This window comes from Condylura cristata, unplaced genomic scaffold (genome assembly GCF_000260355.1).
Source record: "Condylura cristata isolate star-nosed mole 26May11 unplaced genomic scaffold, ConCri1.0 scaffold00020, whole genome shotgun sequence".
Classification (NCBI taxonomy): domain Eukaryota; kingdom Metazoa; phylum Chordata; class Mammalia; order Eulipotyphla; family Talpidae; genus Condylura; species Condylura cristata.
The window spans coordinates 21,101,830-21,129,768 of NW_004567121.1; the positions used below are offsets into that span (position 1 = coordinate 21,101,830).

General features: G+C 43.1%; 1 protein-coding gene across 4 annotated transcripts in view; it reads right to left on the reverse strand.

Annotated features, from left to right (window-relative positions):
- Positions 1–27,939, reverse strand: part of CRIM1 (cysteine rich transmembrane BMP regulator 1 (chordin-like)) — a 161,881-nt gene that overhangs the window by 112,855 nt on the left and 21,087 nt on the right. For all 4 annotated transcript variants that reach the window (XM_004686299.2, XM_012727506.1, XM_012727508.1 and 1 more), the window contains exon 2: positions 14,009–14,182. In XM_004686299.2, coding sequence (XP_004686356.1) covers positions 14,009–14,182 — 174 coding nt within the window. The remainder of the gene's footprint in view (positions 1–14,008; positions 14,183–27,939) is intronic.

The window sequence follows — 27,939 nt, forward strand, 5'->3', positions numbered from 1 at the left end:
AGAATGGCTACACTCAAAAACTGGAGACCTTCACCCTGTGCTGATCCTCCCTACCTTGTTCCCTAGAATTCTCCTTCCCATATATAGAAAACTAAAACAAAATAGTTCGCAAGCTAACAGCCACTCTCCTTTGTTTCCTGGAATTCTGGGTTATTTGTTGGAATGTTTTACATAATTCTGTTGGGAGTCATCATGGTTACTAATGGACATACCATCTAACCATGACCCGTAGCAGCTCTTGCTACTCAAAGGGAGACATGCTTTCTGACTTGTTGCTCTAGAAATGTCAACAAAAGGAAGACTATTTTCAACTTTATCTCTCATATTTCCTTTGCTACCCAGTAGGGACAGCTGAACTAGTGTGCGGGAAGCAGATAGACAACACAATTTAATAGCAAAGTTGGGTGTGGTTGTTATGGTGATAAGGGAAATGAAAGTGGAAGGAGTTTGAATAATATTTATTTGAAGACTCTTGCCTTGCTCTCTGTAAGCTTATCACAAAGAACGTAACATTACATTAATTGTTAAAAAGAACTGCAGTGGTATGTACCAGGGGTTAGGTTCTATAACTAATCTCAAACCACTAAAGACAAGCAAAACTTTCAGGAAACAATGTAATAGCATTTTCAGCACTGTCATATTTAATAATCCTCTAGGTAACTGTACACACATAGATTATCAGGTAGGAAAAAACCACGTGGTTGTAATTACTACCATGTAACCTCATCTACAGTATATGTATGTATATGTGCTTACATACATGCAGCTAGATAGATTCTGTATCTAGACAGCTATATACACAGGACGTGTGGATGCATGATACAATCTTGGGGCACAGAATAGTACTAAAACATGCACATGTTACATGATTTTTCTTTCAGAAAAAGAAACGTTTCTTGTGCCCAAGAAACACACACTCTTAGAGACTCATTGGGATATACTCACCAGACTAAAGATGCTTGCTTAAGTGCTAACATATCCATTGAACTCCCCACACCCCCAAGGGAAGCATCATTGCTGCCTTGAATGTAGGCAGGTACAAAGCCAGGCTGGAAGGCACAGATAACATTTCAAGAGTTCCCTGTCTCACCAAGGTGTGACACCACAGCGTGTATCATTTAAAAAAAAATCCCTGAGGGAACAGAAACAAGTTGCCTTTCAGTCAGAAAGTTCCACAGTGTTTAGCAACTGGAATGGCAAAGGCATGAAGAACATCTAAATGGAATAAAACTGTATATTTTGTTTTTACTACCGCAGAGATCACTTTAAAAGTTACAGTCCAGGTGTTTAGGAAGTTTTAAGAACCTCACTAAATACCCAGGTCTGGTGGAACATAAGTGTGGCTGTTAGGTCTTGTTACGTGCCTCCCAAGGAAGCCAGCCAGGGACTCAGAGGCCAGAGCAGGGTCGCCCTGCAGGGCTGGGCCAGCAGTGTGCCTGCTCAGGGTGGTTTCAGGAAAAACTTCCGAAGCCTCTGGAAACACACCTCTGCCATGAGCCCCACCTGCATCAAAACACTGAAGCAAGGTCCTTTCATGTCCAGTGTTGCAAAAACACACCCTGGTATTTATAAAAAGCTCTTTGAGGCAGCAGGAACCACAAATAAGAATCTTTTATATAAAAATATAAACACGATCAGAATATATTTTAGACAACTTTAAAACTTTCTGTTATAAGACAACTGAACTTTTTAATTTTCAGGAATTTTAACAAGATATGGGGACAGGTTTTGAAGAGAAAAATAAGTATTTTTCAAACTAAGAAAAAAAGAAAAGTACATCTATAAACTCATTTCACTGACGTGTAGCCTTTTCTCTGTCTGTAAAAATTGACTATCTTATTTACAGATAAATATACAGCTATTTTAACAAAAAGCAGCAATTTTTTAAACATTATTAAAATTCCTGTATTGTTCTTTTGTTATTTGGACAGGAAAAGAAAGGCTACTGATAAGGAGAAAGCACTTAACTTGCTTTTCGGGAAATTAAAAAAAAAAATTCCAATGACAGAAAAAAGAATAATGAAGTGTAGGAAAACTAGGATGCTGTCAGCCAGAAACAAAAAACATCCACAATTTAAAGGAACATTCCAGTCTCTTAAAAAAAGTACACAAATATTAATTCATCACATGTTAATTCCTGCCCTCTTCCAACTTGACTAACACTACTTGGAGCCATTACTTCCCCCAATATAAAGACACATAGCAACAGTCTGCAATCAGAAGCAGGAAAAGGCCCTCTGAAAAGTAGCTCCCAGCTTTTGATGTCCTAAGACTGATGTGAACTCCTTCTTTTATCTTAGAGACTAGGTACCCCTAAGAGAGGGTCCTGAAAGTTTCCAAAACGCTTACTCAAATGCTAAGAGTGAGCTCAGTGAGTTCCCTAGTCAATGTGAACTAGAGAATGTATCAAGTTTTATTTTTATTAGAATATTTCTTTTTAAAGCAAGTATTGGATATCAGTGTTCTTCATAACCCGCCTTGAGAAAGTCAGACATTTCATAAAGAAAACAGGCACTACAATTGCCAGGAGTAAACAGAAAAAAACCTATAAATCATAAAACCACTTTTGAACTAATTAAACGACCTTTTGACTTGTTGAACTGCCATTTTCTAGAATGTCTACCTCATACATCACTCTCCCACTGGACTTCTCAGGGAGTCCCTTTCATGTCACCTGCGCAGCCCCGCACAGCCGGGAAGAGGCCAGATGGGCTTCAGGCACTCTGCTCCCTCCTGAAGCGCTCTCCTCCTGCTGGAAGGAGTCTCCAGGAGGACTTCACCATTAGGAAGAACTGCGCTGTGAATGCTGGCTGAGGTAGCATCTTAAGCGCAAACAATTTCAAATTGTTCCTACACTATATGTTCTGGTGGTTAAGAGAGAGACGATTAATTTTGAAGTGGAAGTAAAAGGGAAGAAGAGAGTGGAGTGGCCACACAGGAATAAAGAGAAATTTGACAGTTCTCTCCATTTTCACTAAAGGCTCATGCTTTACCTTTCAACAAGAAGCAGAAGACACAGCCGCTCTGCCCAGCATCACATCTTCCTACTGATTGTGTGCAGTCAGCCCTGTCTCCTGTGACTAGGAAAGAGGATTGCTTTTTTTGCCCCCTGACTTAAAAGGATGGAATCAAAAGGGTCCCCCTCTCCCCAACACCGTAGGATTTCTTAATCAAGGTACTAGAAAACAGATAATAATGGCAAGACTAGGATAGGAACACAAACAACACCTACCAAAAACCCTGACCTATACTGATAACACTGCAAGATATAACACATTTGAAATGATCTGTTTTTGATCAAATGCAAATTCCTGCTAAAGTGATTAAATCTGCAAACTGCTTTGTGAGTTTCCCTTTTCCCTTTCCACAGTCTTTTTTTCCCCATTAGCAGAATATAAACCATCAAGTTTGCCTGAGTTGTTCAAAATCCCAGATTAAGGTTTTGGACACTGATGACACTAATTTATAAGGCTTTAATGGCTCCTAGTTAGGGAATAACAGTTATCACCCTCCCTGCAGGGTGATGGCAACAGCTGGCTGGAGCAGGAGGACTCAAAGGGAAGTTCCGTGTCTGTCCGAGGAAAGGGACCCTGCTGTGGGGATAGGACAGGCCGCCCCTGGGTTCCCTAAGCCAGCAGCTCAGAAGGGCTCCTGGGCTGGGATTCCAGAATCTTTGCTCATGTCAGGAAAAACCCTTGTGGGTAACCAGAGTTTAGCCGGATACAGCTGGGCCAAGCAGCAACTCCGTGTGACAGGGTACAGCCAAGCCCGGGAGTAACAGAGGTCACCTACAGCCAATACCAGAAACCACAAACACGCAAGGACTGCTCAGGGCAACTCAGAGTGAGAACAGGAACTTGTGAAGTCAGTTCTTAGACCAGCGTTTTTTAAGGGTCCCCCTTTAGGGAGAATACAAAGTTTTCGGCCTGGTCCCCAAAGAACAACATTTCTGTGGCTGAAAGATGTCAGGTCACTTTTTCTCCCTTTAACAAAAACAGTAAGTGTATTTTCAAAAACAGACCTAGTAATAGCATCTAATCTTGAAACAAAGCATGTCATTGTACAAAAAACTGTTCTGCTGCAATTCTGTGGCTCCTTTATTAATCTGGGAATTGGGATAGGAAGAGAACAGACAATTCTGGGGAGTTACAACTAGAGACAGAAGAGACAGCTTCAAACAGGTAAGAGTTAAAGCAAACATTGGGGAAAATCAATAAATGGTACAGAACTTGACTATTTACATATAACTACATAGAAAACAGCACATCTGTGAGTATCTCTCCCTGCCCCCCTTACCTTAGCACTGGGATATAAAATATTTCATTGTGAAGTTTTTGGTTAGTCACAAGAAATCACAACAACCAGAAGGTCACTGTATGACTTCCAACCGTTAAAATGCAGGTATGATTATTCAAACAACTGCTCCTCTCCAACTGGTCTTAAGCCAAGTTCCTTAAGTTTCCTGTTTTTATTTCCCAGATATTTGAAACTAGTTTCCGCCTTTTGGTACTCTTTCACCCCCCAACCCCGCCACCAGTTATGAAGACATCAAAACAACAGTTTGTGCCATTAACACAAGATTCTAAAATACTGATTTAGTTGTCAACTTAAATAAAAGTCTACTTGTGAAAATAAATAACTTAAGTCTGTTTCTTTCTCCATGATATTGCTGGAATTTAAGATGAAGCATACATTTAGATGGGAAAGATTATCAATCTTTGTTATTACAAGTGGGGGTGGTGGTGGGGAAGAACAGCATTCAGATTCAAAGTATGTAAAAGCCAGCCTGTCTTAATGGAATGGCAACTGGACAGCTAAAGGAAAACTCACAATCAGTGGGAGCATGCTGAGGTGTCTTAAATTCACCTGGGAGAAAGGCTAACTGTTTTCTGTATTTGGTTAAGGATAGGATCAGTGTTGACCAATTTGATGAACATGACTAACGGAATTCCTCTAAAATAAAATTTCATACAGTTTACATGAGGTAAAGTTACACATTCACAACTTTCAGAAGGGGTTAACCCAGGTAATAAACAAAAACTATCATCCAGGCTACTAGGAAATAAGCACATGACTGAGTCAGGACTGGGGCACACGGAGTCCTGCAGCGTGAATGTGTGGTCCCTGCAGCACAGACTGCTGGCTTCAGGATAAAAAAGAACCAGATTTTTTTTTTTTAAAGTAATTAAGTACCTATAATCTCTTACCAAGGACCAGCAGTATAGAAGAACAAATATTTTTCCCCTACACTTCATAAACCTCATAGAATAGACCAATTTCTAGCCTTTCAACAGAACATGGTACTGATAAATTCTAAGGACAGCCTCATGAACTTAACTATGCTGTGTCGTAATCTCTGTAAGCAGTTAAATTTGGGGGAAACACTGTTTAACTCTCAGTACATCTGATCCTGTAAATTAATAAGCACAGTAGCTCAGTTTTTCTATAACTAATATTGTATTAAACAAGACTTTGGGATGGCATATTATACCATGCGGGACATCAACTGTAACAGAAAAAAAACTAGATATAAATCTAAAAACCTATGTTCACAGTCCATAGACATATTTATCAAGTTTAGCTATCATCAAATAGGTAAACTTATAAAAAGGATCATCTACTAAAAACAATCTCCCCAGCATCCAAGTCTTGGGATTTGGTTTATTCCTTACCACAAGATCCTATATAAATATACACCATGAAATGCTTCAATTGGGTCATAATTTCTTTGAATATTTACTTGGAGAAATTTTTTTTAGTGCATAATGAAATCATTACTATATATTAATATTTGAAGTAAAGCAATTTATAACATATGCTATGTTTTAAAAAACAATGAAACCAGTAGAAATCAAAAGTTAACTCCTAGGATGACTTAAAGACCAGATGTTCTCTTCATGTCTGCACAACAAATCCATTTCTCTAAGCAAGGAGACAGATTCAGAAACCTTCTATGGCTTTGCTACTCAGTGTGATGAACAAACCAGCAGCAGCACTTTCTCCTGGGGTTTCTTGCAAATGCAGATTCCTCCGCCCTGGTAAATCCAGATTTCCATGGCACCACTAAGCTCTCTCAAAAGTCCAAGAAATCGAGCAGATTCCCTCTGTGCCTGACACCCAGACCTCCACACGGACCTGGAGCTCCTGTGGGAGCAGGGGGCATCTGTCACCCTTGCACGTTCACAGTTGTGTCCCCAGCCAGCACAGCTCTGGCGGCACCATGTCAAAGATGGAGCCACTGCTGGGTGGCAGGCTTCCTTCCATCTGATCATGTATTTCCTTCAGTGTTTTTATGAGCATCCCTCCCTCCCCGCCCACACCCACAAGACCAAGAAACTTTTGAGGAAAAATGTTGTATGAACTAAAGCAAACAGTGTCCTGTTTCTTTCTGAACGCTAATTACATTTTTGTCTACTAACATACTGTACAGCTGGCAGCAAGAGTTAGAGTATCTGACTTGGCCACACACAGCCAAGGGCGTGCTGTAGTCTACACACCAAGGAAAAGGCAACAATGGAACTAACACATAGCAGTTATTCTTGTGTGTGTGTGTGTGTGTGAGGGGGATATAAAAAGCTGAAAATGGAGTAAGAAGCTCACAAAGTATTAACATGTTCTTAATCAGGATTAAAATAGTAAGTTTAGAGCACAGAATAATAGAAGTTAAAGCTCTGAAGCAAATGTTGTTTAGGTTTGTAGAAGCAGAAAGAAAAAACTATGAAACAGAAGACATTTGTCTCTATGTCATAATTAGTTTTGCTTCAAACAATGTAGCCATACTATATGGAATCAAACTTTCTTTTGTTTTAAGCAGCTGTAGGGAAAAAAAGACATGAAAGTCCATATAAACAAATTCTTTCATTCTGAACTTTGATTTCTGTGTAAGTGAATATATTTAGGCAGTTAAAGTTTCAGAGTAGAAAAATACTTAGAAATATGAGACATTTCTAGCATATCTCAAAAAAAAAAAAAAAAAGGGATGCTTCAAGAGCATCTAGAATGTGATTCATCTGCACCTTTCAGGACATTTAGAAAAGGGTCCCTACTTTAACCAGGGGGAAAACATTCAGGGGGTTCACTCCAAGGGGAATAGGCAGATAGTGTGTGCTCAATATACATTTTTTGGAGGAAGGAATGACTGACTTAAAATAGTTCTAAAATGGGCCCTCCATGGTGGCGCAGCGGGTTAAGGTGCAACACTATGAAGCTAAAGCTACTTCAGCATGAGTTTGATCCCTGCCCTGACTGCCCGCAGCTCCCTTCAGCAGTATTCTTCGTCCATCTGCCTGTTCTGCTCCCCATTCTGTCTCTGGTGAATCCTCTCACCACCCCGAACCTGTGGCCTGTACCCCAGTTCTGTATGCATACATAAATAAATCTTTAAAAAAAATAGCTCTAAAATGAAAGGAGCCTCCTTGGAAGGTACCGATAGCCAACGCTGACAGAGGAGTCTTCTGCACCCCATGACACTCTGACGAGGCTATTTCTTTACTTTTGCATCCAACTACTTGAGTATGTCCATGCTTCTACTCTGAGTGGCGCTAATCTTAGCTATCCATCCAATCAGCTCATCTGTAGTCATTTTTAAAGGCTTTCTCAAATAAGGGAGTACAAAGTAGGTAACCCATTAGTAAAGATCAGAGCGCAGAGCCCAGGCGACACCTGGTTCTCAGGAGGGCCCACGCAGGCTGGGCTCAGCACTGTGCTGTGCTTGGGCTGCCTCCCGCGCTGCATGTGGCCTCCAAGGCCCTGCCTCACCTCACCGGTCCTCGCAGCATGCTTTTAGTGCCCCTGCAATGCCAGTGGCTTTGTCCCCATTATATACTTTGTCACCGTCACTTTCCTTAAAGTGCTCCTGCTCCTCACCTCACTTGTGCTCTCAAGGCAGGACCAGCGCTCTTCCTATGAGAATGACTCATAGGTCCTTATCTCCAGCCTGACCTCTCTGAACTGCAGACCTGAAACACTCATCTTCCTCCTGATTCTCCATCGATACCTCAAACATAACAAAACAAAATCAGAATTCGCCTTATTTTACCTCCCATAAAGCTGCTCTCCTTGTCTCCTAGTAAATGACACTGTGCTTACCGAGGTCATCACTGCTGCCTGAAGCATCTTTCTCAGCCACCATGCCCCTCACGCCTCAGCCACCATGACCCTCACGCATCTATCTGGCCAACCCCTCCTCCCGGGTTCTGAGGTCTACCCCTAACACCTTCCCCAAAGTCTATGTCACTACGGCTGCCAATTTGAGGAATTTCTGCCCAGTGTATCCTTCTCTGTCCACCTTCTTCTATACCTCTGAATCCGTCTCCAAATTATTTTCTGTTAAGCCAGCCCAACATTTCTGAGGTGGACTCAGTGCCCAGTTCCTCCACTAAATCTTCCCTGATTTGTCCTTAAGAATGTGTAGCGAGGCCCTCCCTGGTGGCGCAGCGGGTTAAAGCACAGCACTGAGAATCTAAAGCCGCTTCCTCATGAGTTCGATTCCCGCCTGCCCCGAAGGTGACCACATGGCGTGGCAGACCTCTCCGGACCCGCCCGCTGCTCCCCTCAGCAGTGTACTTCGTCGATCTGCCTGTTCTGCTCCCCGCTCTGTCTCTGGTGAATCCTCTCACCCTCCGCATCTCTGGCCTGTACCCCAGTTCTGTATGAATAAATAAATAAATCTTAAAAAAAAAAAAAAAAAAGAATGTGTAGCGATTCTGTGTCCACTTACTATCAGGCAGTGATATAAAGTATCACATGCCAATTTTTGATGGTCTTTCCTCTAAAGGAGAAAATCCTTAAATATAGCCTAAAATCATAAACAATCTAATATTACCTCTAAGCGCCCTTAGCTGAAACAGGAGAGGGATTTCTAAAACCTCCATGTCTTCCTCCTTTTGGGCAGCTTTGAGTATCCTCGAGGAATCCACCTAATAAATACTCGTATAGGAAACCATGTCGATACAGCAATGGCTAAAGAGTGCACCAAGGATCAGTTTACGGATCCCATATAGCTCTGCCTCTGGCTATCTAAGGCCTCATGACAAATCTTGAATTTATTACAACCATTCGGAATTTAAATACTTCTTAGAAAATAAGTCCTTTATCTCAAGTTGGTGTCATATGCAAGTTTACATGTCCAACTTATTCACTATGTCATGAGCCACCCCCAGCATGGCTCCTCAGGAAAACCCTATGGAGGATGGCGCTATTTTTGCTAGACTGGGCCTCCTCTGACTCCTGGTGAGCAATTTAACTGTTGTAGAGCTCAGCAGAGCATATACCACTGGTATATGCTGCACTGGTAGAGTGGCATAAAATTATGTTTTGTAAAGGTCAAGGTGAAGTGACTTACAGGTTTGCTCCCTTTGTCAAACTTTTTCCTTGGGGAAATAGTTTATTCTGACTAGTCATCCTATTTGAAGTCATGGCTGGCTATGCATCAGTGGCCTCTGAGTTTGAGACAAACTGATTTTGTGGTAATACACTCATTTTAGGAATAATATATGGTAAAGCCCAGGACTCACATGTTCCCTCTTAAACACATGTGATACACAGGATCCTTTTCAATACCCAGAAATGACTAGTATTCTCCATGTATCTATAAACACGACAAAGATATGCTCAACAAAGAATTCCATAAATTTTTAAAATGCTGCAGTTATGTTGGAAATCATGTCCAGAATTTACTCCCAAAGCACAGGTGTGGACACCCATGTTTTCTCATTATGCTCTGGCAGGAAGATTGCACCTCCCCTCCAACAGCCAGCACTGCTCACCTGAACACTGTCAAATCCGCCCACAAGAACAGTCTTCAAAGAAAGGCTTACTTTGACCAGACCAAGCCCTTCACCTTCGTAAGAGACCACTGGACCCAAGTCTAAATTTAGCAGCTCATCCGTCATCACTGGACTCTTATCCTCACTTGGCTCTGAAGAATCCTCCGCACCCTGCACGCTCCCCTCCTAAAGCTTCTACTGTGTCTTCTAGGACTCCGGCTGTCATCACCCAAATCCCTGCCGCCTTCATTTTCCTCTCCAGATGTTCCCTTCACTTTTGTGCGCTAATTGAAACCAGTCTCCTCTACTAAATTTTGTCCCAAGAAGTCCTCGTGGGTGGGGACGGCTCCCTCTCCCACATTCCATAAATCCCGGGGGTGGGATCCGTGTCTTCCTAGTTCTCACTGTCACTTTCAGATCATTCTTCTCCTCCTCTTAACAAAATAAAACCTTGTTCACACAAAACATGCCATCAGATTGTGTTGTACCTGCTCACAGTTCTTCCATTATCTGCAGAATTTCTGCTCAGCTGTTACTTCATTCCAGTGACTTCATCATCAGCCCGGGCAATCGTGCTGGCTCGGCCATCTGACCTCCACTTCTGAAGATCTTCTTTCCCACCCCTCCTCATCAAACTGTACCCAAGGTTATCTGGATGAAGTCCTCACTACCAATATCGTGTCCATTTCTGAATCCTGACTATGAATTCCTGCCCACTTCCCTAGTGCTCTCTCCATCCAATGATTTAACTCCAACACCATTCCACTGACCCTCTCGCTTATTCGCTGCTTTGGTCCTTCCTAGCACAAAGTGCTTGGTCAAACACTGTAAGTACTCTCTTGCAGATTCCTTAATCTCTGTGCTTTTCTCTTTGTATTAGATTTAGAAAAACCATGGTTTTTCATGAATTTAACCATGGTTAAATCCACCTCACCTCAACCAGGGCTAGAGAAAAGCACACAATTGTACCCTCTGTTCTCTTCAAATTCATAACCACTAACTACAGGTACTGCAGCACCAGCAGGTGACCTCGTACATCTCCCTAGTGAATTTTCTCTTTCTGAGATGCCAGTTTTACATTTCCCTCTCCCTCCTCAATTTGTCACAACTTTCCTTCCAGCTCAGTGTCAGCTGGTGACCCTGTTTATCACACCTCTGTGAAACAAAGCTTTCTTCTTCATCCTCCTGAAATTCTTTACGCCTACCCTCATCACCTTTCTCACATTAACTGGTTTCTCCCATTCTACTACATCTCTCTTTTCATCATTCAAACATTCTGTAGTATCTCCCATACTTTTTAAAAGTTCCTCTTGACACTTTAAGACAACCTATTTTTAGCTGCACTGTATCACAAAACACATTAAGGGAATTTTCCCACTTGTAGTATTTGCACGATTGTTCTACTGCTTCAGGCCCTTGAAGCATCTTTGTGTGTTTGCAGCCTTCCTAATTTGTCAGCAGGTGCTGTAGGCTTTCCCATCAAAATGGCGTGTGCCCACTGCTGTTTCCCTATGCCCCAGTCCAGTCTCCAGTGAGATTATATCTAAATAACTAAAACAGCTTTCCAATGAGCCTCTGGCTCCACTATCTTCCTCTGGTAATCCCACCACCTCCCCCTGCTGCTCCACTCCACCTAACATTGATTTTGCCATGCTCTGCTTCTCTCTGCTCATAAACTTAAAATGATTTCTGATAGCTCATATTAACAGGCTTAAGCTCCCTGCACCACACACAAGACACTTCATAACTGGGTCCATTCTGCCCCCTTATCTTTATTTCCTCTTATCTAGCAGCTTAAGACCTTACGCTTTTAGACTAGCTTCCCAAGTGTTTTAAACATAACTCATCCAAATTTCAATTACACATTTTATCCTTTGTGCCCACACTGTCTTCCTTCCTAGAATCCACACCATCAGAGTCTAAATGGTTCAGGCTCTATCTCCTCCAGGATACCTTATCATGCAGTTCCCAATCCCTATAGCATTCAGGTCTCCACTGCTATTAACAACTTAGTTATACACAGTTTTACATCTTCACTCATTCTTCATATGTATAACATACTTGCATGTAACTAGGGTTTTCTTCAAAATTTTATCTCACACAAGGGAAATCCACTAAATAGGGACAAAATCTTGAAAACTGTAAAGTGCTTTATTTTGAAAAGCAAAGTAGTATTTGTAGAAGAAACATTAATCTTAAATGACCTCACCAATCCTACTTTTGGACTCTATAGAGGGCAACTGACAGAATCATTTTTTTTTTTTAAAGGGTTAAGAGATTTAATCAGCTACAGTATTTATTCCCAAGAGATTCTCTCAAGACTGGAAGTACTGACTCTCGTAAGCAGCCTTTTTAGCATCATTTTAAAAATCAGTGCAATTAATCTGTGTGTTGTAAAAATCACACATATACCTACCTAACTAAAAATGCAATTTCCTAGTTTTATGTCAAAAGGCATTTTGTTTTTGGAACAAAACGTATTGTGGTAACTTTGAACAAATCAGCTGTCTCTCCAACATCTCAGGTAGTAGTGAAGAGGGTATGCTGGGGCAGGAAGTCAAACCATGTAGAAGGCAGCGAGACAACGGCAAGGCAGTGGTGCATCTGAACACTCGAGTAAGAGTTTGTGAAATATAAGGACACAAAAAGTAAAAATCTGAATTGGTGACCTTTATAGAATGTAGTTTTAAATGTGTCAGCAATCTATCTAAATATTTAAACAGACCCTTGACCACTTCGTCTAGCTCTCTCAAAGCTGACACACTCAGGTTGAGAGCACATCCTCTGGGGGGTGGTAGCAGGGTTGGGGGTGGGAGAGTGCCCAAAGCCCCAAGACCAAAAAGAAAGAGCTGGGAGACACATGATGTCATCTAATACACGAGGTGGTTGACAGAAGGCTCATGCGTCACTTCATGATGTTTTGGTTGGCAAGTCACATGTGATGCATGTATTTGGGGTCCCCACAGGTCCCAGGTGTGCAGCAGGCAGGACCCTATGACGCTGCCACAGCTAAAATCACCTAACAGGTCTTCATCATTAGGTGACACAGGACTGGTTGTTACATGAGTCCGCTCTAGGCTGGTCACTGTTGTGTGTGTAGAGCTCAGTTTTCCAATTTTCAAAATCAAGGACTTTGATTTTCACTAAGACTCTGCAGTCCTAAGGTTTCTGTTCTATTATTTTCTACTATATTCTTTTCAATGATTCAGCAGCACTGGTAGCTACAAAAAGAAAGGCTATTTTAAAGGCTATTGGAAATCTCTTACTCTATTACCACTGAATATGACTTAGAAACATGAGACAATTCAAGAGCCTCAGTCCAGATCTTCTGTCCTTATGAGATTGGATTTTGGAATATCTAAACTTAACCTCTAAAGTCTTCATCTTAGCATCATATTAAGAGTTAAAAGCTATATGTAAGAAAACTTCATTAGCCCTCCCCCCACCCCAAGAGGAACCTGAGCTGAAGAGATTGTTAATGCTGGTCAGGGGTGAGACTGAGGCCCATGCCCAAGCCTTTCCTTTTGCAACTCTGGTTGCCATGGCAGCAGGTTGGGGTGTGTGTGTGTGGGGGGGCGATATATATGCACTCATAATCACTGCAGTTACAAATCCCATTTTCAAGTCCGCAATCTTTTTTTGAGGTTTTATGTATCAATGTACAAAAGTTATAGGCCACATTAGTATAATGTTATTGTTACTTCAATGTCATCTCTGCCTTTATTTCAAAGGCAAAGAACCTGATAACCACCCACTCCTACGTGATTTTGCTCCATATCAAAACTAGCCTAAGCCTTCAACTGTCACTGCACCCAACTCTCCCGACTCTTCTAAAAAAAAAACACTGTTGCCAGATGAGCTGCATTTCTAATTATCAGACTCTCCTCACGGAACACCATCCAAGCGGAATCGACCTGATGACAGCAGATGCTCATCTCAAGCACAACACTTGTGAAATCATCCATTCTGCAGAGGTGACCTAGGCAAGCTGGCACCATCTACCCTGCTCATACAACCAAGCAGTACCACCCACGATCCCAGCTAACATGCGTGTGCTGCACACACACACACACACACACACACATCTCATCACATCAGAACCTGGTCAGCTTTACACATCTTATTTGAAATTATAAAAGCCCTGTGTCCCTGTAAGCTTTGCTTTTAAACAAGCTCAAATACTATGATTGCATAGAGTTACACAATGCTAAGGCTTACCACTGTGAAAAATAAGTACTTACCTTCAATTCTCTTTAACGCTGAAAGGCACATATCCTTCCTTGGAAACTCAAAGGGATTGTTGCAGGTCCGAATAGTGTCGCACTCACATTTCCCGTTGATTATATTACAGCCAGAGACAAGGTTTTCATTGCATGGTTCAAAACCAAGCAGCTGGTCATCATCCCAGTTCTCATCTGTAAAATAATTAACCACAACATAACGTTTGCTTGGAGCGTCATTCAAAAGCTTGTCTGAAAGCTGAAATAGATGAGGATGTCAAGATTAACATCTGATTTTGACACCTCAATTTACCAAAGCCAGTTGGGCTGCAATTTTACAAATGAGTATAAGTCAGACTTCTAGTAACTGAGGAGGCTGAACTACATGCAGCCACACACGTAGACATTAAATAGCTATATATTCAAGGTTGAGATCAAAAACCAAAACTTCTCTTAAGTGTTCTCACAACTGAGATTCTTCCAATTTTTAAATCTTATACAAGATTCCCAGATTTTCTCACGCTCAAAGTGACATTTGTTAATTTACAAAACTATTTTTTAAAAGACAAGATTTTCTTTACTCCATCTGGTCAAGACCAGTTTCAGGTTTAAAACAGCTCTGCACTTAATACATCAAGACTGCTAACAAACATCAAAAATCAGATGCCGAGAGATTCAAGAGGGGGCTCCAGGGGTGCAGAGCCCGCAGACGTGTTTCAGTGCAGAAGCAGAAGTCCACGCCTGCCCACAAGCAGTGTCAAACCACAACAAAATTAAGGGCGGCAGCCTAGCGGGCTGAGGTCGCCAAATTCTGAAGCTAAGAACAAACCAGTGCCCTGCTCACAGAATGGATCAGAATGGTAGAAATAAAGCAGATTTTAAAACCAGCACGTCATGAGATACAGCTCAGACAAATGAAACAGACATGACATAATGGCGGGCAGGTTCGATTCTTAATCATACTCCCCGTAACTGAAACCTGACAGGAAACAAGGCTATTTCTCTAAATCCCTGGACCATACATGGATTTTCCTTCCTCTTCACATTATCTTTAGTAGATAATTTAGAGTACCTTGACTGGCCAATGACTGTTAAAATAGTAAACATGTTTCTGATAACCTATCTGGAGAGAAAGTTTAAAAGTGCTTGAATTTAAGGTGCCTCAAACCCATGGTTCTAACTCAGGTATGAAGCCATGTTAAGAATGTGTTTGCATAAATGACAGAGTCAACCAATGGCCATGGTTTTTAAGGCCAGCTTTACTTTCGCTGACATCACTCACATGCTATCTCCTTCACTGAAATAAGTCTCTTCTCAAGGAGTCTCAGAAGACATCATTTACAGTATACAGAACTTCAGGTGATTTTTGAAAAAGTTAACTAGAAAAGCTACTATGTTAAGATTGCAGAAGATTAGGCTCACATATATGATCATTCCGTTCTTTGTAAAAAGATTTTAGAAATATAAATAAACAAAACCCAAGTTTTACATTATGAAGCTTGTTTTCCTATCTTGTATTTACCCTCAGAAGCAACATATATAGAACATGCACACACACAGTACATTCCTATTTTCAAGACAACAGGAATTTCTACATTACTAGGAAAGGAAGGCTGAAAAGGAATATACACAAAGAGTTCAAACAGAACAGTAGGTGATGTTTAGATTATAGAGCATTAATAAGGCACACATTTTAAAGGAATGCTTGGACATGTTCTGGCACCTTGCTCGCCAGGCATCATCTATCATTAGTGTCTCTCCCAGACCAGGGCTAAGACTTCCACCTCTCATCACTTGGCTGGCATTAACCGCCTGTCCGAGGAGTTGTTCTCAGAGCCAATTCATTTTCACTGCCAGATGCTTCTCTCTGCCTCCCCAAAGGAAGACCATTTCTCCTGAATGTGGAATCAGAATTAAAAGGCAGCTGCCCTTGACGCGCCCCTGCCATGCTGCTGCTCCGCTGCCATCCCAGCAGCCGCGCTGGGTAGCAGGGCCGGGACAGGCAGTGCTTCAAGACGCACAGGAGGCCTGCAGCTCCCCTCCTGGCCTCGGGGGTGCCATGGCCACCCTGTCCTGAAGCGCATTCAGCTCTGAAGCCGGAAGTGTCTGACATGTTTTCTTTTCTTTGTTTTTTTTTTTTTGAGAACACTTGATTTTATGCGCTATCCTAATCATTTCGTTTGGCAAACAGTTTCCCTCACAATTACTACAAGTACAACATGCTTCTACGGCAAATAACTGTTCTTCTCCTACAGAACTCGACACTTTAAAACAATCTAATAGACCCAAAGCAAAAATTTTCTGAGATTTAATTACAGAAATCAAATCTGAGTACAACAGTGTCAGCATTTGACAAATTCAGTGTTTGAAAACCTCTCTTCCTATACAAATGCACAGATACAGCGAAAAGATGAAGGCTCTGATTCTATGAAGTAAATTCTGGGTTTTCTTTGGACTGATCAAGGAGAAAGAACATTAAGAGTTAAAAACAGGAGACCTGGGCTTCACCCACCCACACTAGGTAGCTCCTCCTGGAACTCACATCTGACAAGACACACTCTCCAGGCCAGAAAGGCTAAAACAAACTGGTGAGGACACCCCTGGCCATCTGCCCAAGTTTGCGAGACACCAAATCAAGGGGTTATTTTCTGCAACCATAAAATGAGGGGAATCTAATAATACCATGTGTGAATTAAAATTCTTGCCTGGCCAAATGCAAATACTGCAGTGAGGGTCTGTTACAGGGAACATCTAACTGGCATCCCTCTTGGCGACGGAGAAGCCGCCCAGAGCAGAGTGCTTCCTGCTGAGCCAAACTCCCTACTCCAGCACACAGCAGACTCCCTGGGAGCACCCCTTGCTACCCCACAGGCATGTTAACAAGATTGTAACCAAGGGTTGAGATTTCCTAAAATTAATAACTTGCCTCAGCCAAGGGCATTCTGGAGGGTAACTGATGTTTTATTTTACTCATTATTTTGTAATTGGTATTTACTGCAAAAACACAGTGGGGAAAATGCAAAGACTAACAAGCACAGTTTGCAGCGACAGAGGACGCCTACCAAGATGCCCATGGCTTCACAAACATGGATCCCGCAGCTTGAGAGCACACACTCACCCCAGGGTGCTACCTGGAAAGGCCTGACCCCAATGCACACAGTGCTTTGTCCGTGAACTTAATGTATTAAATACACATGTTTGCTTCTCGGTGGTACACACCTGAAACTTCTATAATGTTATAATGCAATGCTACTTCAATAGAAAAAGATACACTTACAAAAAAAAAAAAAAAAAAAAAAAAAGAGTATGTTTTGTTGCTCTACCTGGGCCAAGACAGGCGGATCCAGGGCTGAGCGATCACTAAGGGCACTGGCACTTCTCCCCCAACACTTACTGTGGGCCATAAAAATGAGTTTCTTTAAAGTGATTTCGCTAACACATAATTTAAGAAAAGGAAAATGAAGTCAGCAAAGTGCAGAAGATGTGTTGGTTCTTATGTAATTTCCCTAACACGTTAATGTTATGAAAAGATCAGGAGCAGTGTTCTCACAGCTAAAGGGAACATCACAGCTGTAAGTGAACACTTCACAAAAGGGCCAGTAATCCTGTTGAGATTCCATCCTTGGAGGAGTGCAAGAAACGACAGCCATGGTAACTTACACACCCTGAATTATCCAGGGAGGGTGCAAGTAAAGAAGGAAGGCAAGAGACATTTTCCCCCTGGCTCTTAAAATCATGATGAGCAAGTTAACCCTGAATCTTCTGTGCTGGGTTTGATCACACTGGTCTGCAGTAGAAGGCCCCGCTGTCAGGGCCCCGGATGCACTGAAGGAAGCAGAGTGAACGGGGCAGGGGCGTGTGAGGCTGCACAGCACAGGCTGACCGGCCCGCGCAGATGCGACCTGGTGCGGCTGGGGGCGGCTTCAAATCAGGACTTTTTTGGGATTCTTAGTGTTGGTTCTCTGTGTGCACAGTGCTACAGCTCTTACACGACCTGCTCTTAACCCTACTATGCCCAGCAGCTATCTCATTTCTAGTGTAGTATTTTTTCTTTATAGAGCATATGCGTGGTGCCAAAGCACAAACACCTATACTTTCAATAGCCATATTGTCTCCTACCAGACTTGGTCTTTCTGCTCCAAAGTATCTCCCAGTGTTCTTAGGGATGCAAGAAATGTCTTCCTTCCATATTTATTACAAAAGCTTTTGGAAGTAAAGGCTTGTTAGGAAGGAGTTGCAATCCAAAGGCAGGAAAGGCAGCACTGAGGAAATGGACGAGAAGATAGAGGCAGCTGGGACGGTGGTTGGAGACAGGTCAACTCCGGTCTGGGAAATGACAATTCAGTAGAGGCACTGCCAGGACCCAGCCATGGCTACCCTGGCCCACCTGGTTGTAGACTCACCCTCTCTGCCCTTCAAAACAGCTTTCCGTCTGCTTGCTGGTGTCCGAAATCCCACCTACATGGACTCAAACCTTTCGGGAGTATGACTGCTCGTACTTAGCGAAGTACTGTGTGCCTATGTGAAGTCTCCGGCTCCAGAAGGCAGGTGGCATGTGTACTCACAGAGTCTTACCTTTTCTACCTTGTATCTGCTCAGGTTAATGGAGTTTACTCCAAACCACGATATAGCTGCACCCCATTATGTGGCAATCCACTTGCCAGAAATATGCTATAGCAGATATTAAAAAGCAAGAAACAAATTCACAGTACACACTCAGAAGCTCACAGTAATGGAATTCTGTTGGCAGAGGAGAGGCTTCTGGGAATATATATCAAATTAATTCTCCAGCTGTTCACGTATCCCTGTGGCTACAGTAAGATGCAAATAGCTAATACTGGCATCTCTTTCCATGCCAGTCTGGAAACTCCAGTGTAATGTAAAATTGCTGCTCTTAACTCCCCCAGCTCCTGGCTGGCGGTTATCAGGCTTTCAGTTCTGCTCAAGAAGGAATCGAAGCAGTGAGCTTTCATTCTCTCTGCTCTGAGCTTAAGGCGCATATTGCAAAAGCCAGTTCTTCCCTCTTCCTCCTGCTATAATCAGTGCAAAGCAGGAAGAGCAAAAACGATAATTATCAGCAGAAATAACTCATGTTACAAAAGTTTGTTTTACAGGCCTTCCCATGAAGTCAAACTATGCTCGGCGCATGTAGCTATGCATAAGAATGGACAGAGCAAAAACGATAATTATCAGCAGAAATAACTCATGTTACAAAAGTTTGTTTTACAGGCCTTCCCATGAAGTCAAACTATGCTCGGCGCATGTAGCTATGCATAAGAATGGACAGAGCCCGTACTAAAAACAATGGAAATACTACAGTGTGCACACAAGTATTTTTTGAAGACTAACTTTTTAACCAATGCAAGCTCCTAAATACAGAGCAAACAAGACCATCTATCCATATTATGTTCAGACAGGGAAGTCTTTAAGAAACAGTAACAATATGCATATACTCCACTGCTGTAATTTTATCAGTAACACTACTAACAGACAAAGGAATAAACTACAGATTGTACATTCATTCATTCATTCTTTATTCACTCTTCAAGCAGACGTTGGTAGCTCTAAATATTAAATATTAAGAACTGAGGGAGGTGCTAAGAATTTAAGATGAAAGGAACAAGAAGTTATCAAATAATCTTCTACCATTTTAACCAAAATCAAACCAAGTATGTGACCAGAATGTCCCTAGGAATCTCGAAAACAAAGAATGTAGAGGGCAATGTCTTTTCTGATAGTTAAGAACCCAGTGGGTGAGCAGAGAAGCACATAACAGGGTCAGTCATGTCTCTAAAGGCAAGGGGCTCACCCAACAAGCCGAGATGGGGCAAGGGGGCTGAGGCAGCACTGCAGACACAGGTCTCCTCCTCCACAACTCCTCTCAAGTCCAGTGACTTTAAACCGCATACAGGAAAGGTGCCCCAGAGGGGACTGGTGTCACGGGGGAAGGCACTAACCCAGGAGACCACAACCGCAGCTGGGGGAGTTGTTCACCGAGTGACCCTGACCAAGGTGGTTGGCCCTCAAGGCTCCAACTTTTTTCATTACTAAAGTGAAGGTGGACTGGATGATTGGTGAAATTCCTGTTGATTTTCTCTTCATGTTATCTTGACCTGGGCATCTCTGTTAACACTGTACAATGCTAACAATTTACTGGAAACAGTGTCGGAGAATCACATGCGTAAAGTGGTATAATTTAAAATTTAAATAGTTTCCCATTTCACCTCAGTTTGAGTTTAGAAAATCGTTATGCTACAAGGAAGGCGAATCAAGGGGGCTTTTCACAGATCAGCTTGCAAGATCTCTCCAGCACGCCCAGACTAAGAGGATGCACTGGCTGAGGCCTCAATATCTTCCAACAGGATTGGCCATGAAGTGATTAACTTTTAAAGGAAAATTTCACAGGAAATTAGATATGAAAAGAAGTTACACATTCAACTGAAGAAAATGCAAGAAGGGCAATATAGCAAGTCCAAAGAGTCAGGAAAAGGGGCACTAAATATACAGGGGGGGAAATCAATGTAAATGAGAAACATGGTAACAAACTTAACAAAATTTAAAAGATGATTCTGAAAAAGATTGCTAAAACACCTTCTAGGTTCTTCGTGATTACCATGATTCCCTCCCTAACCAAATGGTAGCTGGAATGAAGCTTATGACAGAAACCTCAACTCCCTTAGCTTCCTCTGCTTTGAGATCTGATCCCACTAATTTTAAAGAGAAACCTCAGTCCATCTCCCTGTGCCATGTTCACACAGAACAGCACTGACCTTCTAGTCAGGCATAGGTCATTCCTAAGCAAGTCCTCTGTGAGCATGAATGTCCCTTAAACATGTAACTCCGTGTGGAGCCAGCTTGAATGGATATTGGTTTCAGTTATCAATGCACTGCTGCTCGTAGTTGAGAGCAAAATAATTTTGGAGAAGTGCCTTAACTGTTTCTCACATTCTCTCTTCACCTGGATAGCCATCCTTGAGTTAAGCCAGGTGACTAGCCATCCCGCATGTACCTGGTTCACAGTGTCACTCCCCTATGAAGGTGCTTTAGTGTAAAAGCACTAGTGATCAGTGAAGTCAGAACAACCCTCAAACTTCAAGATGAGGTGGGGAGCAAAAGTTGACGACAAAGTCCTACATCTGGCAGTTCACGTCTATGGCACGAACTCAAAACCTTTCAGATTTGGTCCCAATCCATTTCTTCAACCTTATCTAGGTGATGGGGGAATCCTCCCCATTCCTGCAAGACTTGATGAAGACATGCTCCCTACACAAGCAAGCGGTTTCTGGGCTCCGTGGTTTCACACACACTTTTCTCTCTGCTTAATAATCATCTTTTTAGTTCCTTTTTATTGCTCTTTAGTCTTTAGTACTTTCTCCAGGTTCTTCCCCTCTACAGGGACTGAAATGTTATCCTCTGCAGGACTTCAATTATATTACCTATTAAAATTATTTCACTATGGCAGAATAATGAAATGGCTCATCTAATCTCCTCCACCAGAAAGTGGGTTTTCTGAAGCGAAATATCTATCTACTTTTCCTTTTCTCTTTTTATTAGTGGACTCTCACAGGACTTGAAAAATCTGTAGCTTAGCAAAATAAATATCTGCAAGAGTAATGAACAGATAAGAGGGGAAAGGTGAACTGCAGGACAGAGTCTGAATTTAAACAAAGCAATCAAAATCGAAAGTGCCACTTTTACTGCAAAATGAGTTTGGTGATAGAGGAAGACAACTGTACAGAATTAACTGAGAAGCATCGCTGGATTGCCATTTTTCAAGCTGTGAAATTTAAATACTAAATTTTTCTATTAATGTCAACATTTTTTAACCAACACTTCCACATATCAATGACTATATGACACACCTGGTGACTGAATATGATATTCCTCAAACATGTTAGATAAGTAACACCTTAAACAAGCTATTATCTCCTTTTCCACCACTTAGTCTAGCCTGACCATTAAATAGTGTTAACACTTCTTGCTAGAAAGGGGCTTGTTAATATGAAAAATGCAGTCTTGTTTTGTGAACAGTGATTAAGCTGCAATCTAAGATCGGTTAGTCAAATGACCAAGAGTAAAACAGGCAGTTAGATACGGAAATGCCTTTTTCCTAGAATGCACTCATCCAAAACAAAGTGACCCACTACTGTGAAAAGAAATATGGCCAGAATTTCAAACAGACAAAATTCAGTATTCTGAAAATAAGCTCTTTGAAGGATATGTATTCTATCATACCATAATTGAACAGTTAGCATGGAGCACATTTCACCAGCACCCTGGAGGCTCTTCTGACAAAGGCTAGCATCCACAGAGCGCGTTAGAGGTGCCAGGGCCTCCACTAGGTGCTGTCCACAGGCCAGTCATCTAGATGAGGACAGAGCTGCACAGGTCCGACATCTGCACAGATCAGCACCAAGTGGAAAACATGAGAGATGGAAGAAAAAGGCAAATAAGGTGGCAAAAGAGGGATTCCAGGGGACCTGCAATTCAGGTAGAAGCAGAGAAGGAGCCAGGCTCTCCCTCTAACCCTGGGCTGCCACCCCGAGCCTGTGGTCCGGCCCCACCAGGGGCAACAGAATTTCTCTGACACCTGCTGAGCCAACGCATTCAGAGCTCCAGAAGAGCACTGGGAACATCAGAACAGACATTCTGACAAAATACTCCGATCTCCACTATTCTGTCCTGCAGGAAACAAGGGTTTCTTTGTTAAGGCAACAATGCTTTCACAGACGGCAATACTCCTGAGGCACAAGTAATGATTTTTAGAAGGTGTAATGATCTCTAAGTAGCATTAAGGAATCTTTTCAGGCTAAATCTTGTGAGATCAATCAGCCATTATTTTGTAAGGAGTGTTTTTACAAACCAACCTGAGGACTGCTATGAACTTTACCTTAATAAAATTATCTGAATTCTCCAAGGTAAGCCAAGTAGAAGATGATAAGAAGTCAAAGTGTGATCAAATTTAATTCCAATCATTAAATTCCTTGCCACAAATTCCACTACAGTTCTACAAAGAAATATCGCCCAAAATATCATGCCTAAAACATCAAATCCTTTGAACTCTTTCATGAAGCAAATATATTTCTGCTTATTTATTTTAATATCTACCTGGTCCCATCAACAAAGCACAAATTGCCAACAACATTCAATAAACACGCTTTTTGTACTTAGTCAGTTGGCCTGTCCTATTCCCCACTCTGTCTCTGGTGAATCCTCTCACCACCCCTGCACCTCTGACCCTGCACCCAGTTCTGTATGCACAAATAAATATTTAAGACAAAATCCACATTGCTACTGTATGTTTCCATGGTAAATAGAATGAGAGAGACAATGGTGGCCTTTTAAGAAACCTCACACAATGCAAGGTCTGATGGATTCAAAAGGCATCAAGTCCTTTAAATTCATCCTAAAACTCTGTACAATGAGGCAAATACAGATTAGAGGACAATGAAAACAGGACTCCATACTTTAAGTCAAAACTTGAACACTGCTAGCTTGGGAAGACTATGGTTTACATAGTAATGTTCTAATCCCTATTTCCATATGAAATGAGCCACCCACAAAGAACACAGAAAAATTATATCTTATGAACATGTTTAAGAAATACACTTGCATATTTCTCACAAAATTGTAGTTTCCTTTGTATTAGTTACTGAACCTCTTCTATACCCACACTCACCTCCAATTCATGGGACACTCGGTTTGGTTCCGCATGAGGACAACGCTAATGATATCAACACAATCCAAAAAGGCAGCTCCCACTTGCCCACAAGGTCAAGTCCAACCCCTCATACCACTACCAGAGGCCTGTGTCTAGCCCCAACTGACCCAGTTCCTTCCCACTGGGCAGCCAAAATCTCTTCCCTTCCAAGGTCTCTGAAGCCTTGGGTCCTATCACTCGCATACCCTCTGCCCAGAACACTCTCCCCAAGGTATGTGCACAGGTAAACCCCAGCCCAACTCGATGCATCAGAGTAACAGCCAAAACATTCGCACTTAGTGTCAGGGTCACGATTCCCAGGGTACAGTACAAGGTCGCGTGAGAAAGGAGGACCAGAGATCAGCATCCTGGCTTCAGGGCAGCATGCAGGACCAGGGAGCACCAATTACCACGCACAGCAACCCTGGGCTCAGCCTGCAAACATTCTGAGGCAAAGGCAACCCAGACTCTCAGGGGCGGCAGCACCACGCTGTCTCTCATCTTAAACAGGTGTTTCAGCAACGGCCTGCCTGCTGTTTCTACTCCTTCCCATGAGCATGGGATTCCATCTAGACATCCCCACACAGAGCTGGCTGCATACTAGCCAGTCTCTGTGCAGTCTGGGATTGGCATGACCTGCTCATGGTTTCTAGGAGTTTGCAGGAGACAATTTCAAGCCATTGCTTGGACTGCAAAACGCCGTAACAGGGAGGCAAGGCACAAGGTTCCCTTCCCAAGGAGGGGAAACTCAGCCTCAGATTATGAAAACCTCTTCAAGGAACTGACCTGAATGAGGTGGTCAAGAGGTTCCCTCACTGACAGAAAATAAAAAGGGTAGAGTCAGTTGACCCCACACTTGAACACGCAGCCATCCCTCCCTTACAAGCAGCCTTCCTTGCCACGGCTCTGTCCTGTCAAAGGAGAGCAAGTCGAAAAGCACCGGGTCCTTAAAATGAGGGGGGAGTTTCCTTAGGCAGCTTTTCCACCTTCTGACATAACTGGTTTCTTATGTGGGAAGTGTCCCCAGTCTCTGCACCCCACTTCCTCCCACCCACCTCCTCCACCTTCCACATCTCCTACGAGGTCCTTCCCCACCTTTCCCTTCGGTCGGGTCCTGGTCACCCCAGGTGCCCCGGCAGCTTGACCCCACCCTGGCACACAGAGCACAGCTCTGCTGGAGGCCTCCGCCTAGTGGCCTGACCTGAGCAGACCTGCCTGTTCAGTCTGCCAACAGCAGCCTGCCGGTTTCCAGGTTGTGGGAATCGCTGGGTCTACTTGGGGAGGTCACACTGCCCAGCACTTCCTTTCCCTTGGTCCCACCCCAAGGCCATGGGGGTGCTCTGCCCCTCGGAGGAGTCCTTCCTGTTTCTCAGGCCAGGTCCATCCAGGACACTCCACTGCCAGGGGTCAGAGTGCCACATTCCAGTGGCCTCACACCCCCGCAGGGAGGGCTCAGGATTCCTGCTTAGGGCTGGGGGCAGGGTAGGGAGGCAAAAGTTCAACAGAGGCCAACTGGCCCTCTATGACCCTACTTGAGGACCAAGGACATAGGGCTGGGAGGACGGCAGGGCCCCCAAGAGGCCTCTCCAGGTTAGGCAAGAGGAAAGCCCCTCAACCTCTCTGGTAGTTCAGAAGGAGACACAGTCACTGAAGGTACACAATAGATATCATGAAAAGCATGAGAACATGATGAAATTTTATATATGCCTTGGTTCTTAGTACATCAAATAAGGGGGTTGGCCTGGAAACACTTTTCTGAGGATCCTGCCAACCCCAAACTTCTGATTCCTGGTGTTGCAACAGTTCTCTGACTTGAGTCATGTTGAAGGTCTGATGTACTTCACTGTAACAACAGAATGCCACTTTCAGAAGACAACCAAACTTCTTTGACTTTCCACAGTGAAAGTATCCTCTTGCCAGATGGGTTCCTTTGCTTCTGATTTGATGCTTCCCAGACTCTGCTGGTGTCTTTCTTGTGATCTCTGTGTCCTTCAAGTTTTAACTCAGGAACATGTGGGTTCATGTCCGTAGGCTCTGGTTTCTCAACTTCCTTGCTTGCAGGATCCCGGGGCTCATGAAATCAGGCTCCGGGATGTGCACGCCATTAAGGTCACCTTCTGCAGCTGATGCTGCAAACACGAGGGACTAGATGACTTGGGTCCCACTTGGTCACAAGGTGGGTGGGGGCTGGCAGCATCTTGACATGGCACTCAGTTCCAAATCCCTCAAACATGGAGTTCCACTCCACTGGAACCAGAGGCTGGGGAGAACAAGGATCTGGAGCCCAAACAATGACCCAGTGAACAGAGGAAGAAGCAGACTTTGGTCTGGGCTCAGGGCCTCTCAAGGCCCTGATTGTCCTCCCCTGGAGCATGAAGGGGCAGGACAATGCAGCTGGACTGGCATCATGTGATATACAGGACAAGAATCAATCTGGGAATAGACTTTGGGAGGGAAGGCAAAGAGATACTGGGGAGAATCAGGAGAGAGAATAAATGAAAAGGAACCCACTCAGGCCTGTGACTCATGGGTTAGAGAAAGTCATAAAGAGCACTTGTTACCCAGGCTCTGCCGCTATCTATAAGACACTGGAGAAAACACCCAGAGTGGTAAAAATCCACCAACCATACTTGAATTAAATGTCTGTATTTTCCCCTTTTTAAAGCCAACCATTGCTTTTAATAAGTCCCTAAGACTAGAAGATTGACAGCAAAGACTGTCAATGGAAAAGATGGTAGAACAGACCCTACACAGAAAGACATCCTGAAGTAGTGCCTCACCATTTTAAGCAACTGATTTAACTGGGGGGATGGGAGGAGAGCAAAAACAGAATTCCTGATAAATTATCATCTCCTTATCTTGCCAGAATTCAAACAAAACACTCCCTTTATTTACTAAGAACCAAACACTAGTAAGAGAATATGCTTTCCGTGTGGTGAATCATCTGGAACTAACTAGAATTTGGACTTTCCCCCGCTCCCCACCCGCAGTACACATGACCCTTCAAAAGAAAATGTTTAGTAAATTCTGCATGTTACACCACCGAGCTGGCCCCCCGTGCCCCAGGCAGGTGCTCGCTGTGAGGGTTGCCCTCTGCAGCCGGGGGGGGGGGGGTAGCATAGGTAGCCAGCTGGCCCACAGTGTGGCCTTTAAATGGGCTGCTTCAGTTTGAGGGAGATGGGAGACAGCAACCGTACACGCCTCTGTTCTGTTCATTTGCTACGAGGACGGCGCTGTCAAACCACCTAGGGAATAATCCTGCCACACAAGAACCATACCGCACTCGTTTGCATTGCAATTAATTTATTAATTTTTCAAGATTGGTTGCCATTCATGGGAGGATTAAATGGCCACACACATACACACAAAAGGTTCTGGAGTACACTGAGACCTAAAAAAAAAAAAATAAAAAAAAATAAGTAAGTATTATTAAAATGACAAGACAACAAAACAACAAAAAAAGGCATGTGAACAGACAGAGCAAGCTGTTATGTTCAAAAGAGCAAGTGTGCATGCTTGTGTAAAGCTCTTCCAACTTCCCCATAAAGACACAGGGTTCTCACTATCACAATTCTGCCACAGGACGGCTTTTTCCAACTTCCCCATAAAGCAAAGGGTTCTCACTGTTACAATTCTGCCATAGGACGGCTTTTGGATCAGTAAGTATTTTAGAATGAAAAGAAGCACTTACAAACCAGAGACATGCAGTTCCATGTTCTTGTCACCTCAGTGGACATGATCACCTGTTAAATACCATCTTTTCCAAACTGTAATCTCCAGGACCAGGGTCAAAAACTCTTTTGTCCTTAGGCTCACAGTCCCTACCAAGAGAACACAAGGAGAGGTAACCTTTAGTTTTGCCACAGAAAGTATTATCAGCAAAAACTTTTAAATGAACTTTCTTAACTTGAAAACAATGGCTTACCTCTTTCTGGGAGCTGTGATCTTCATCCTGAGTATGGGCCGACACCCCTCCAAAGATGAGTGGAGGCGCCCCTTCCCCACCATCTCACCTGGGGGCCACTTGGGGGCCGTTCCTCTCAGTAGATGAGCAGTAACTCAATGCCCAATAGCAAGAGAGAACTATCATATCAGGCATTTTCTCCTGCCTAGGGGAAGCAATCACCAACAAAACCTCCCCTCACTATATACCATTTTACGGGGGTAGAATGGGGAATAGAATCAGAAGCAGTGGGGGAAGGGTAGTATATGGACTATGGTGATGGTACAGGGGTGATTTGGTGATGGGAAG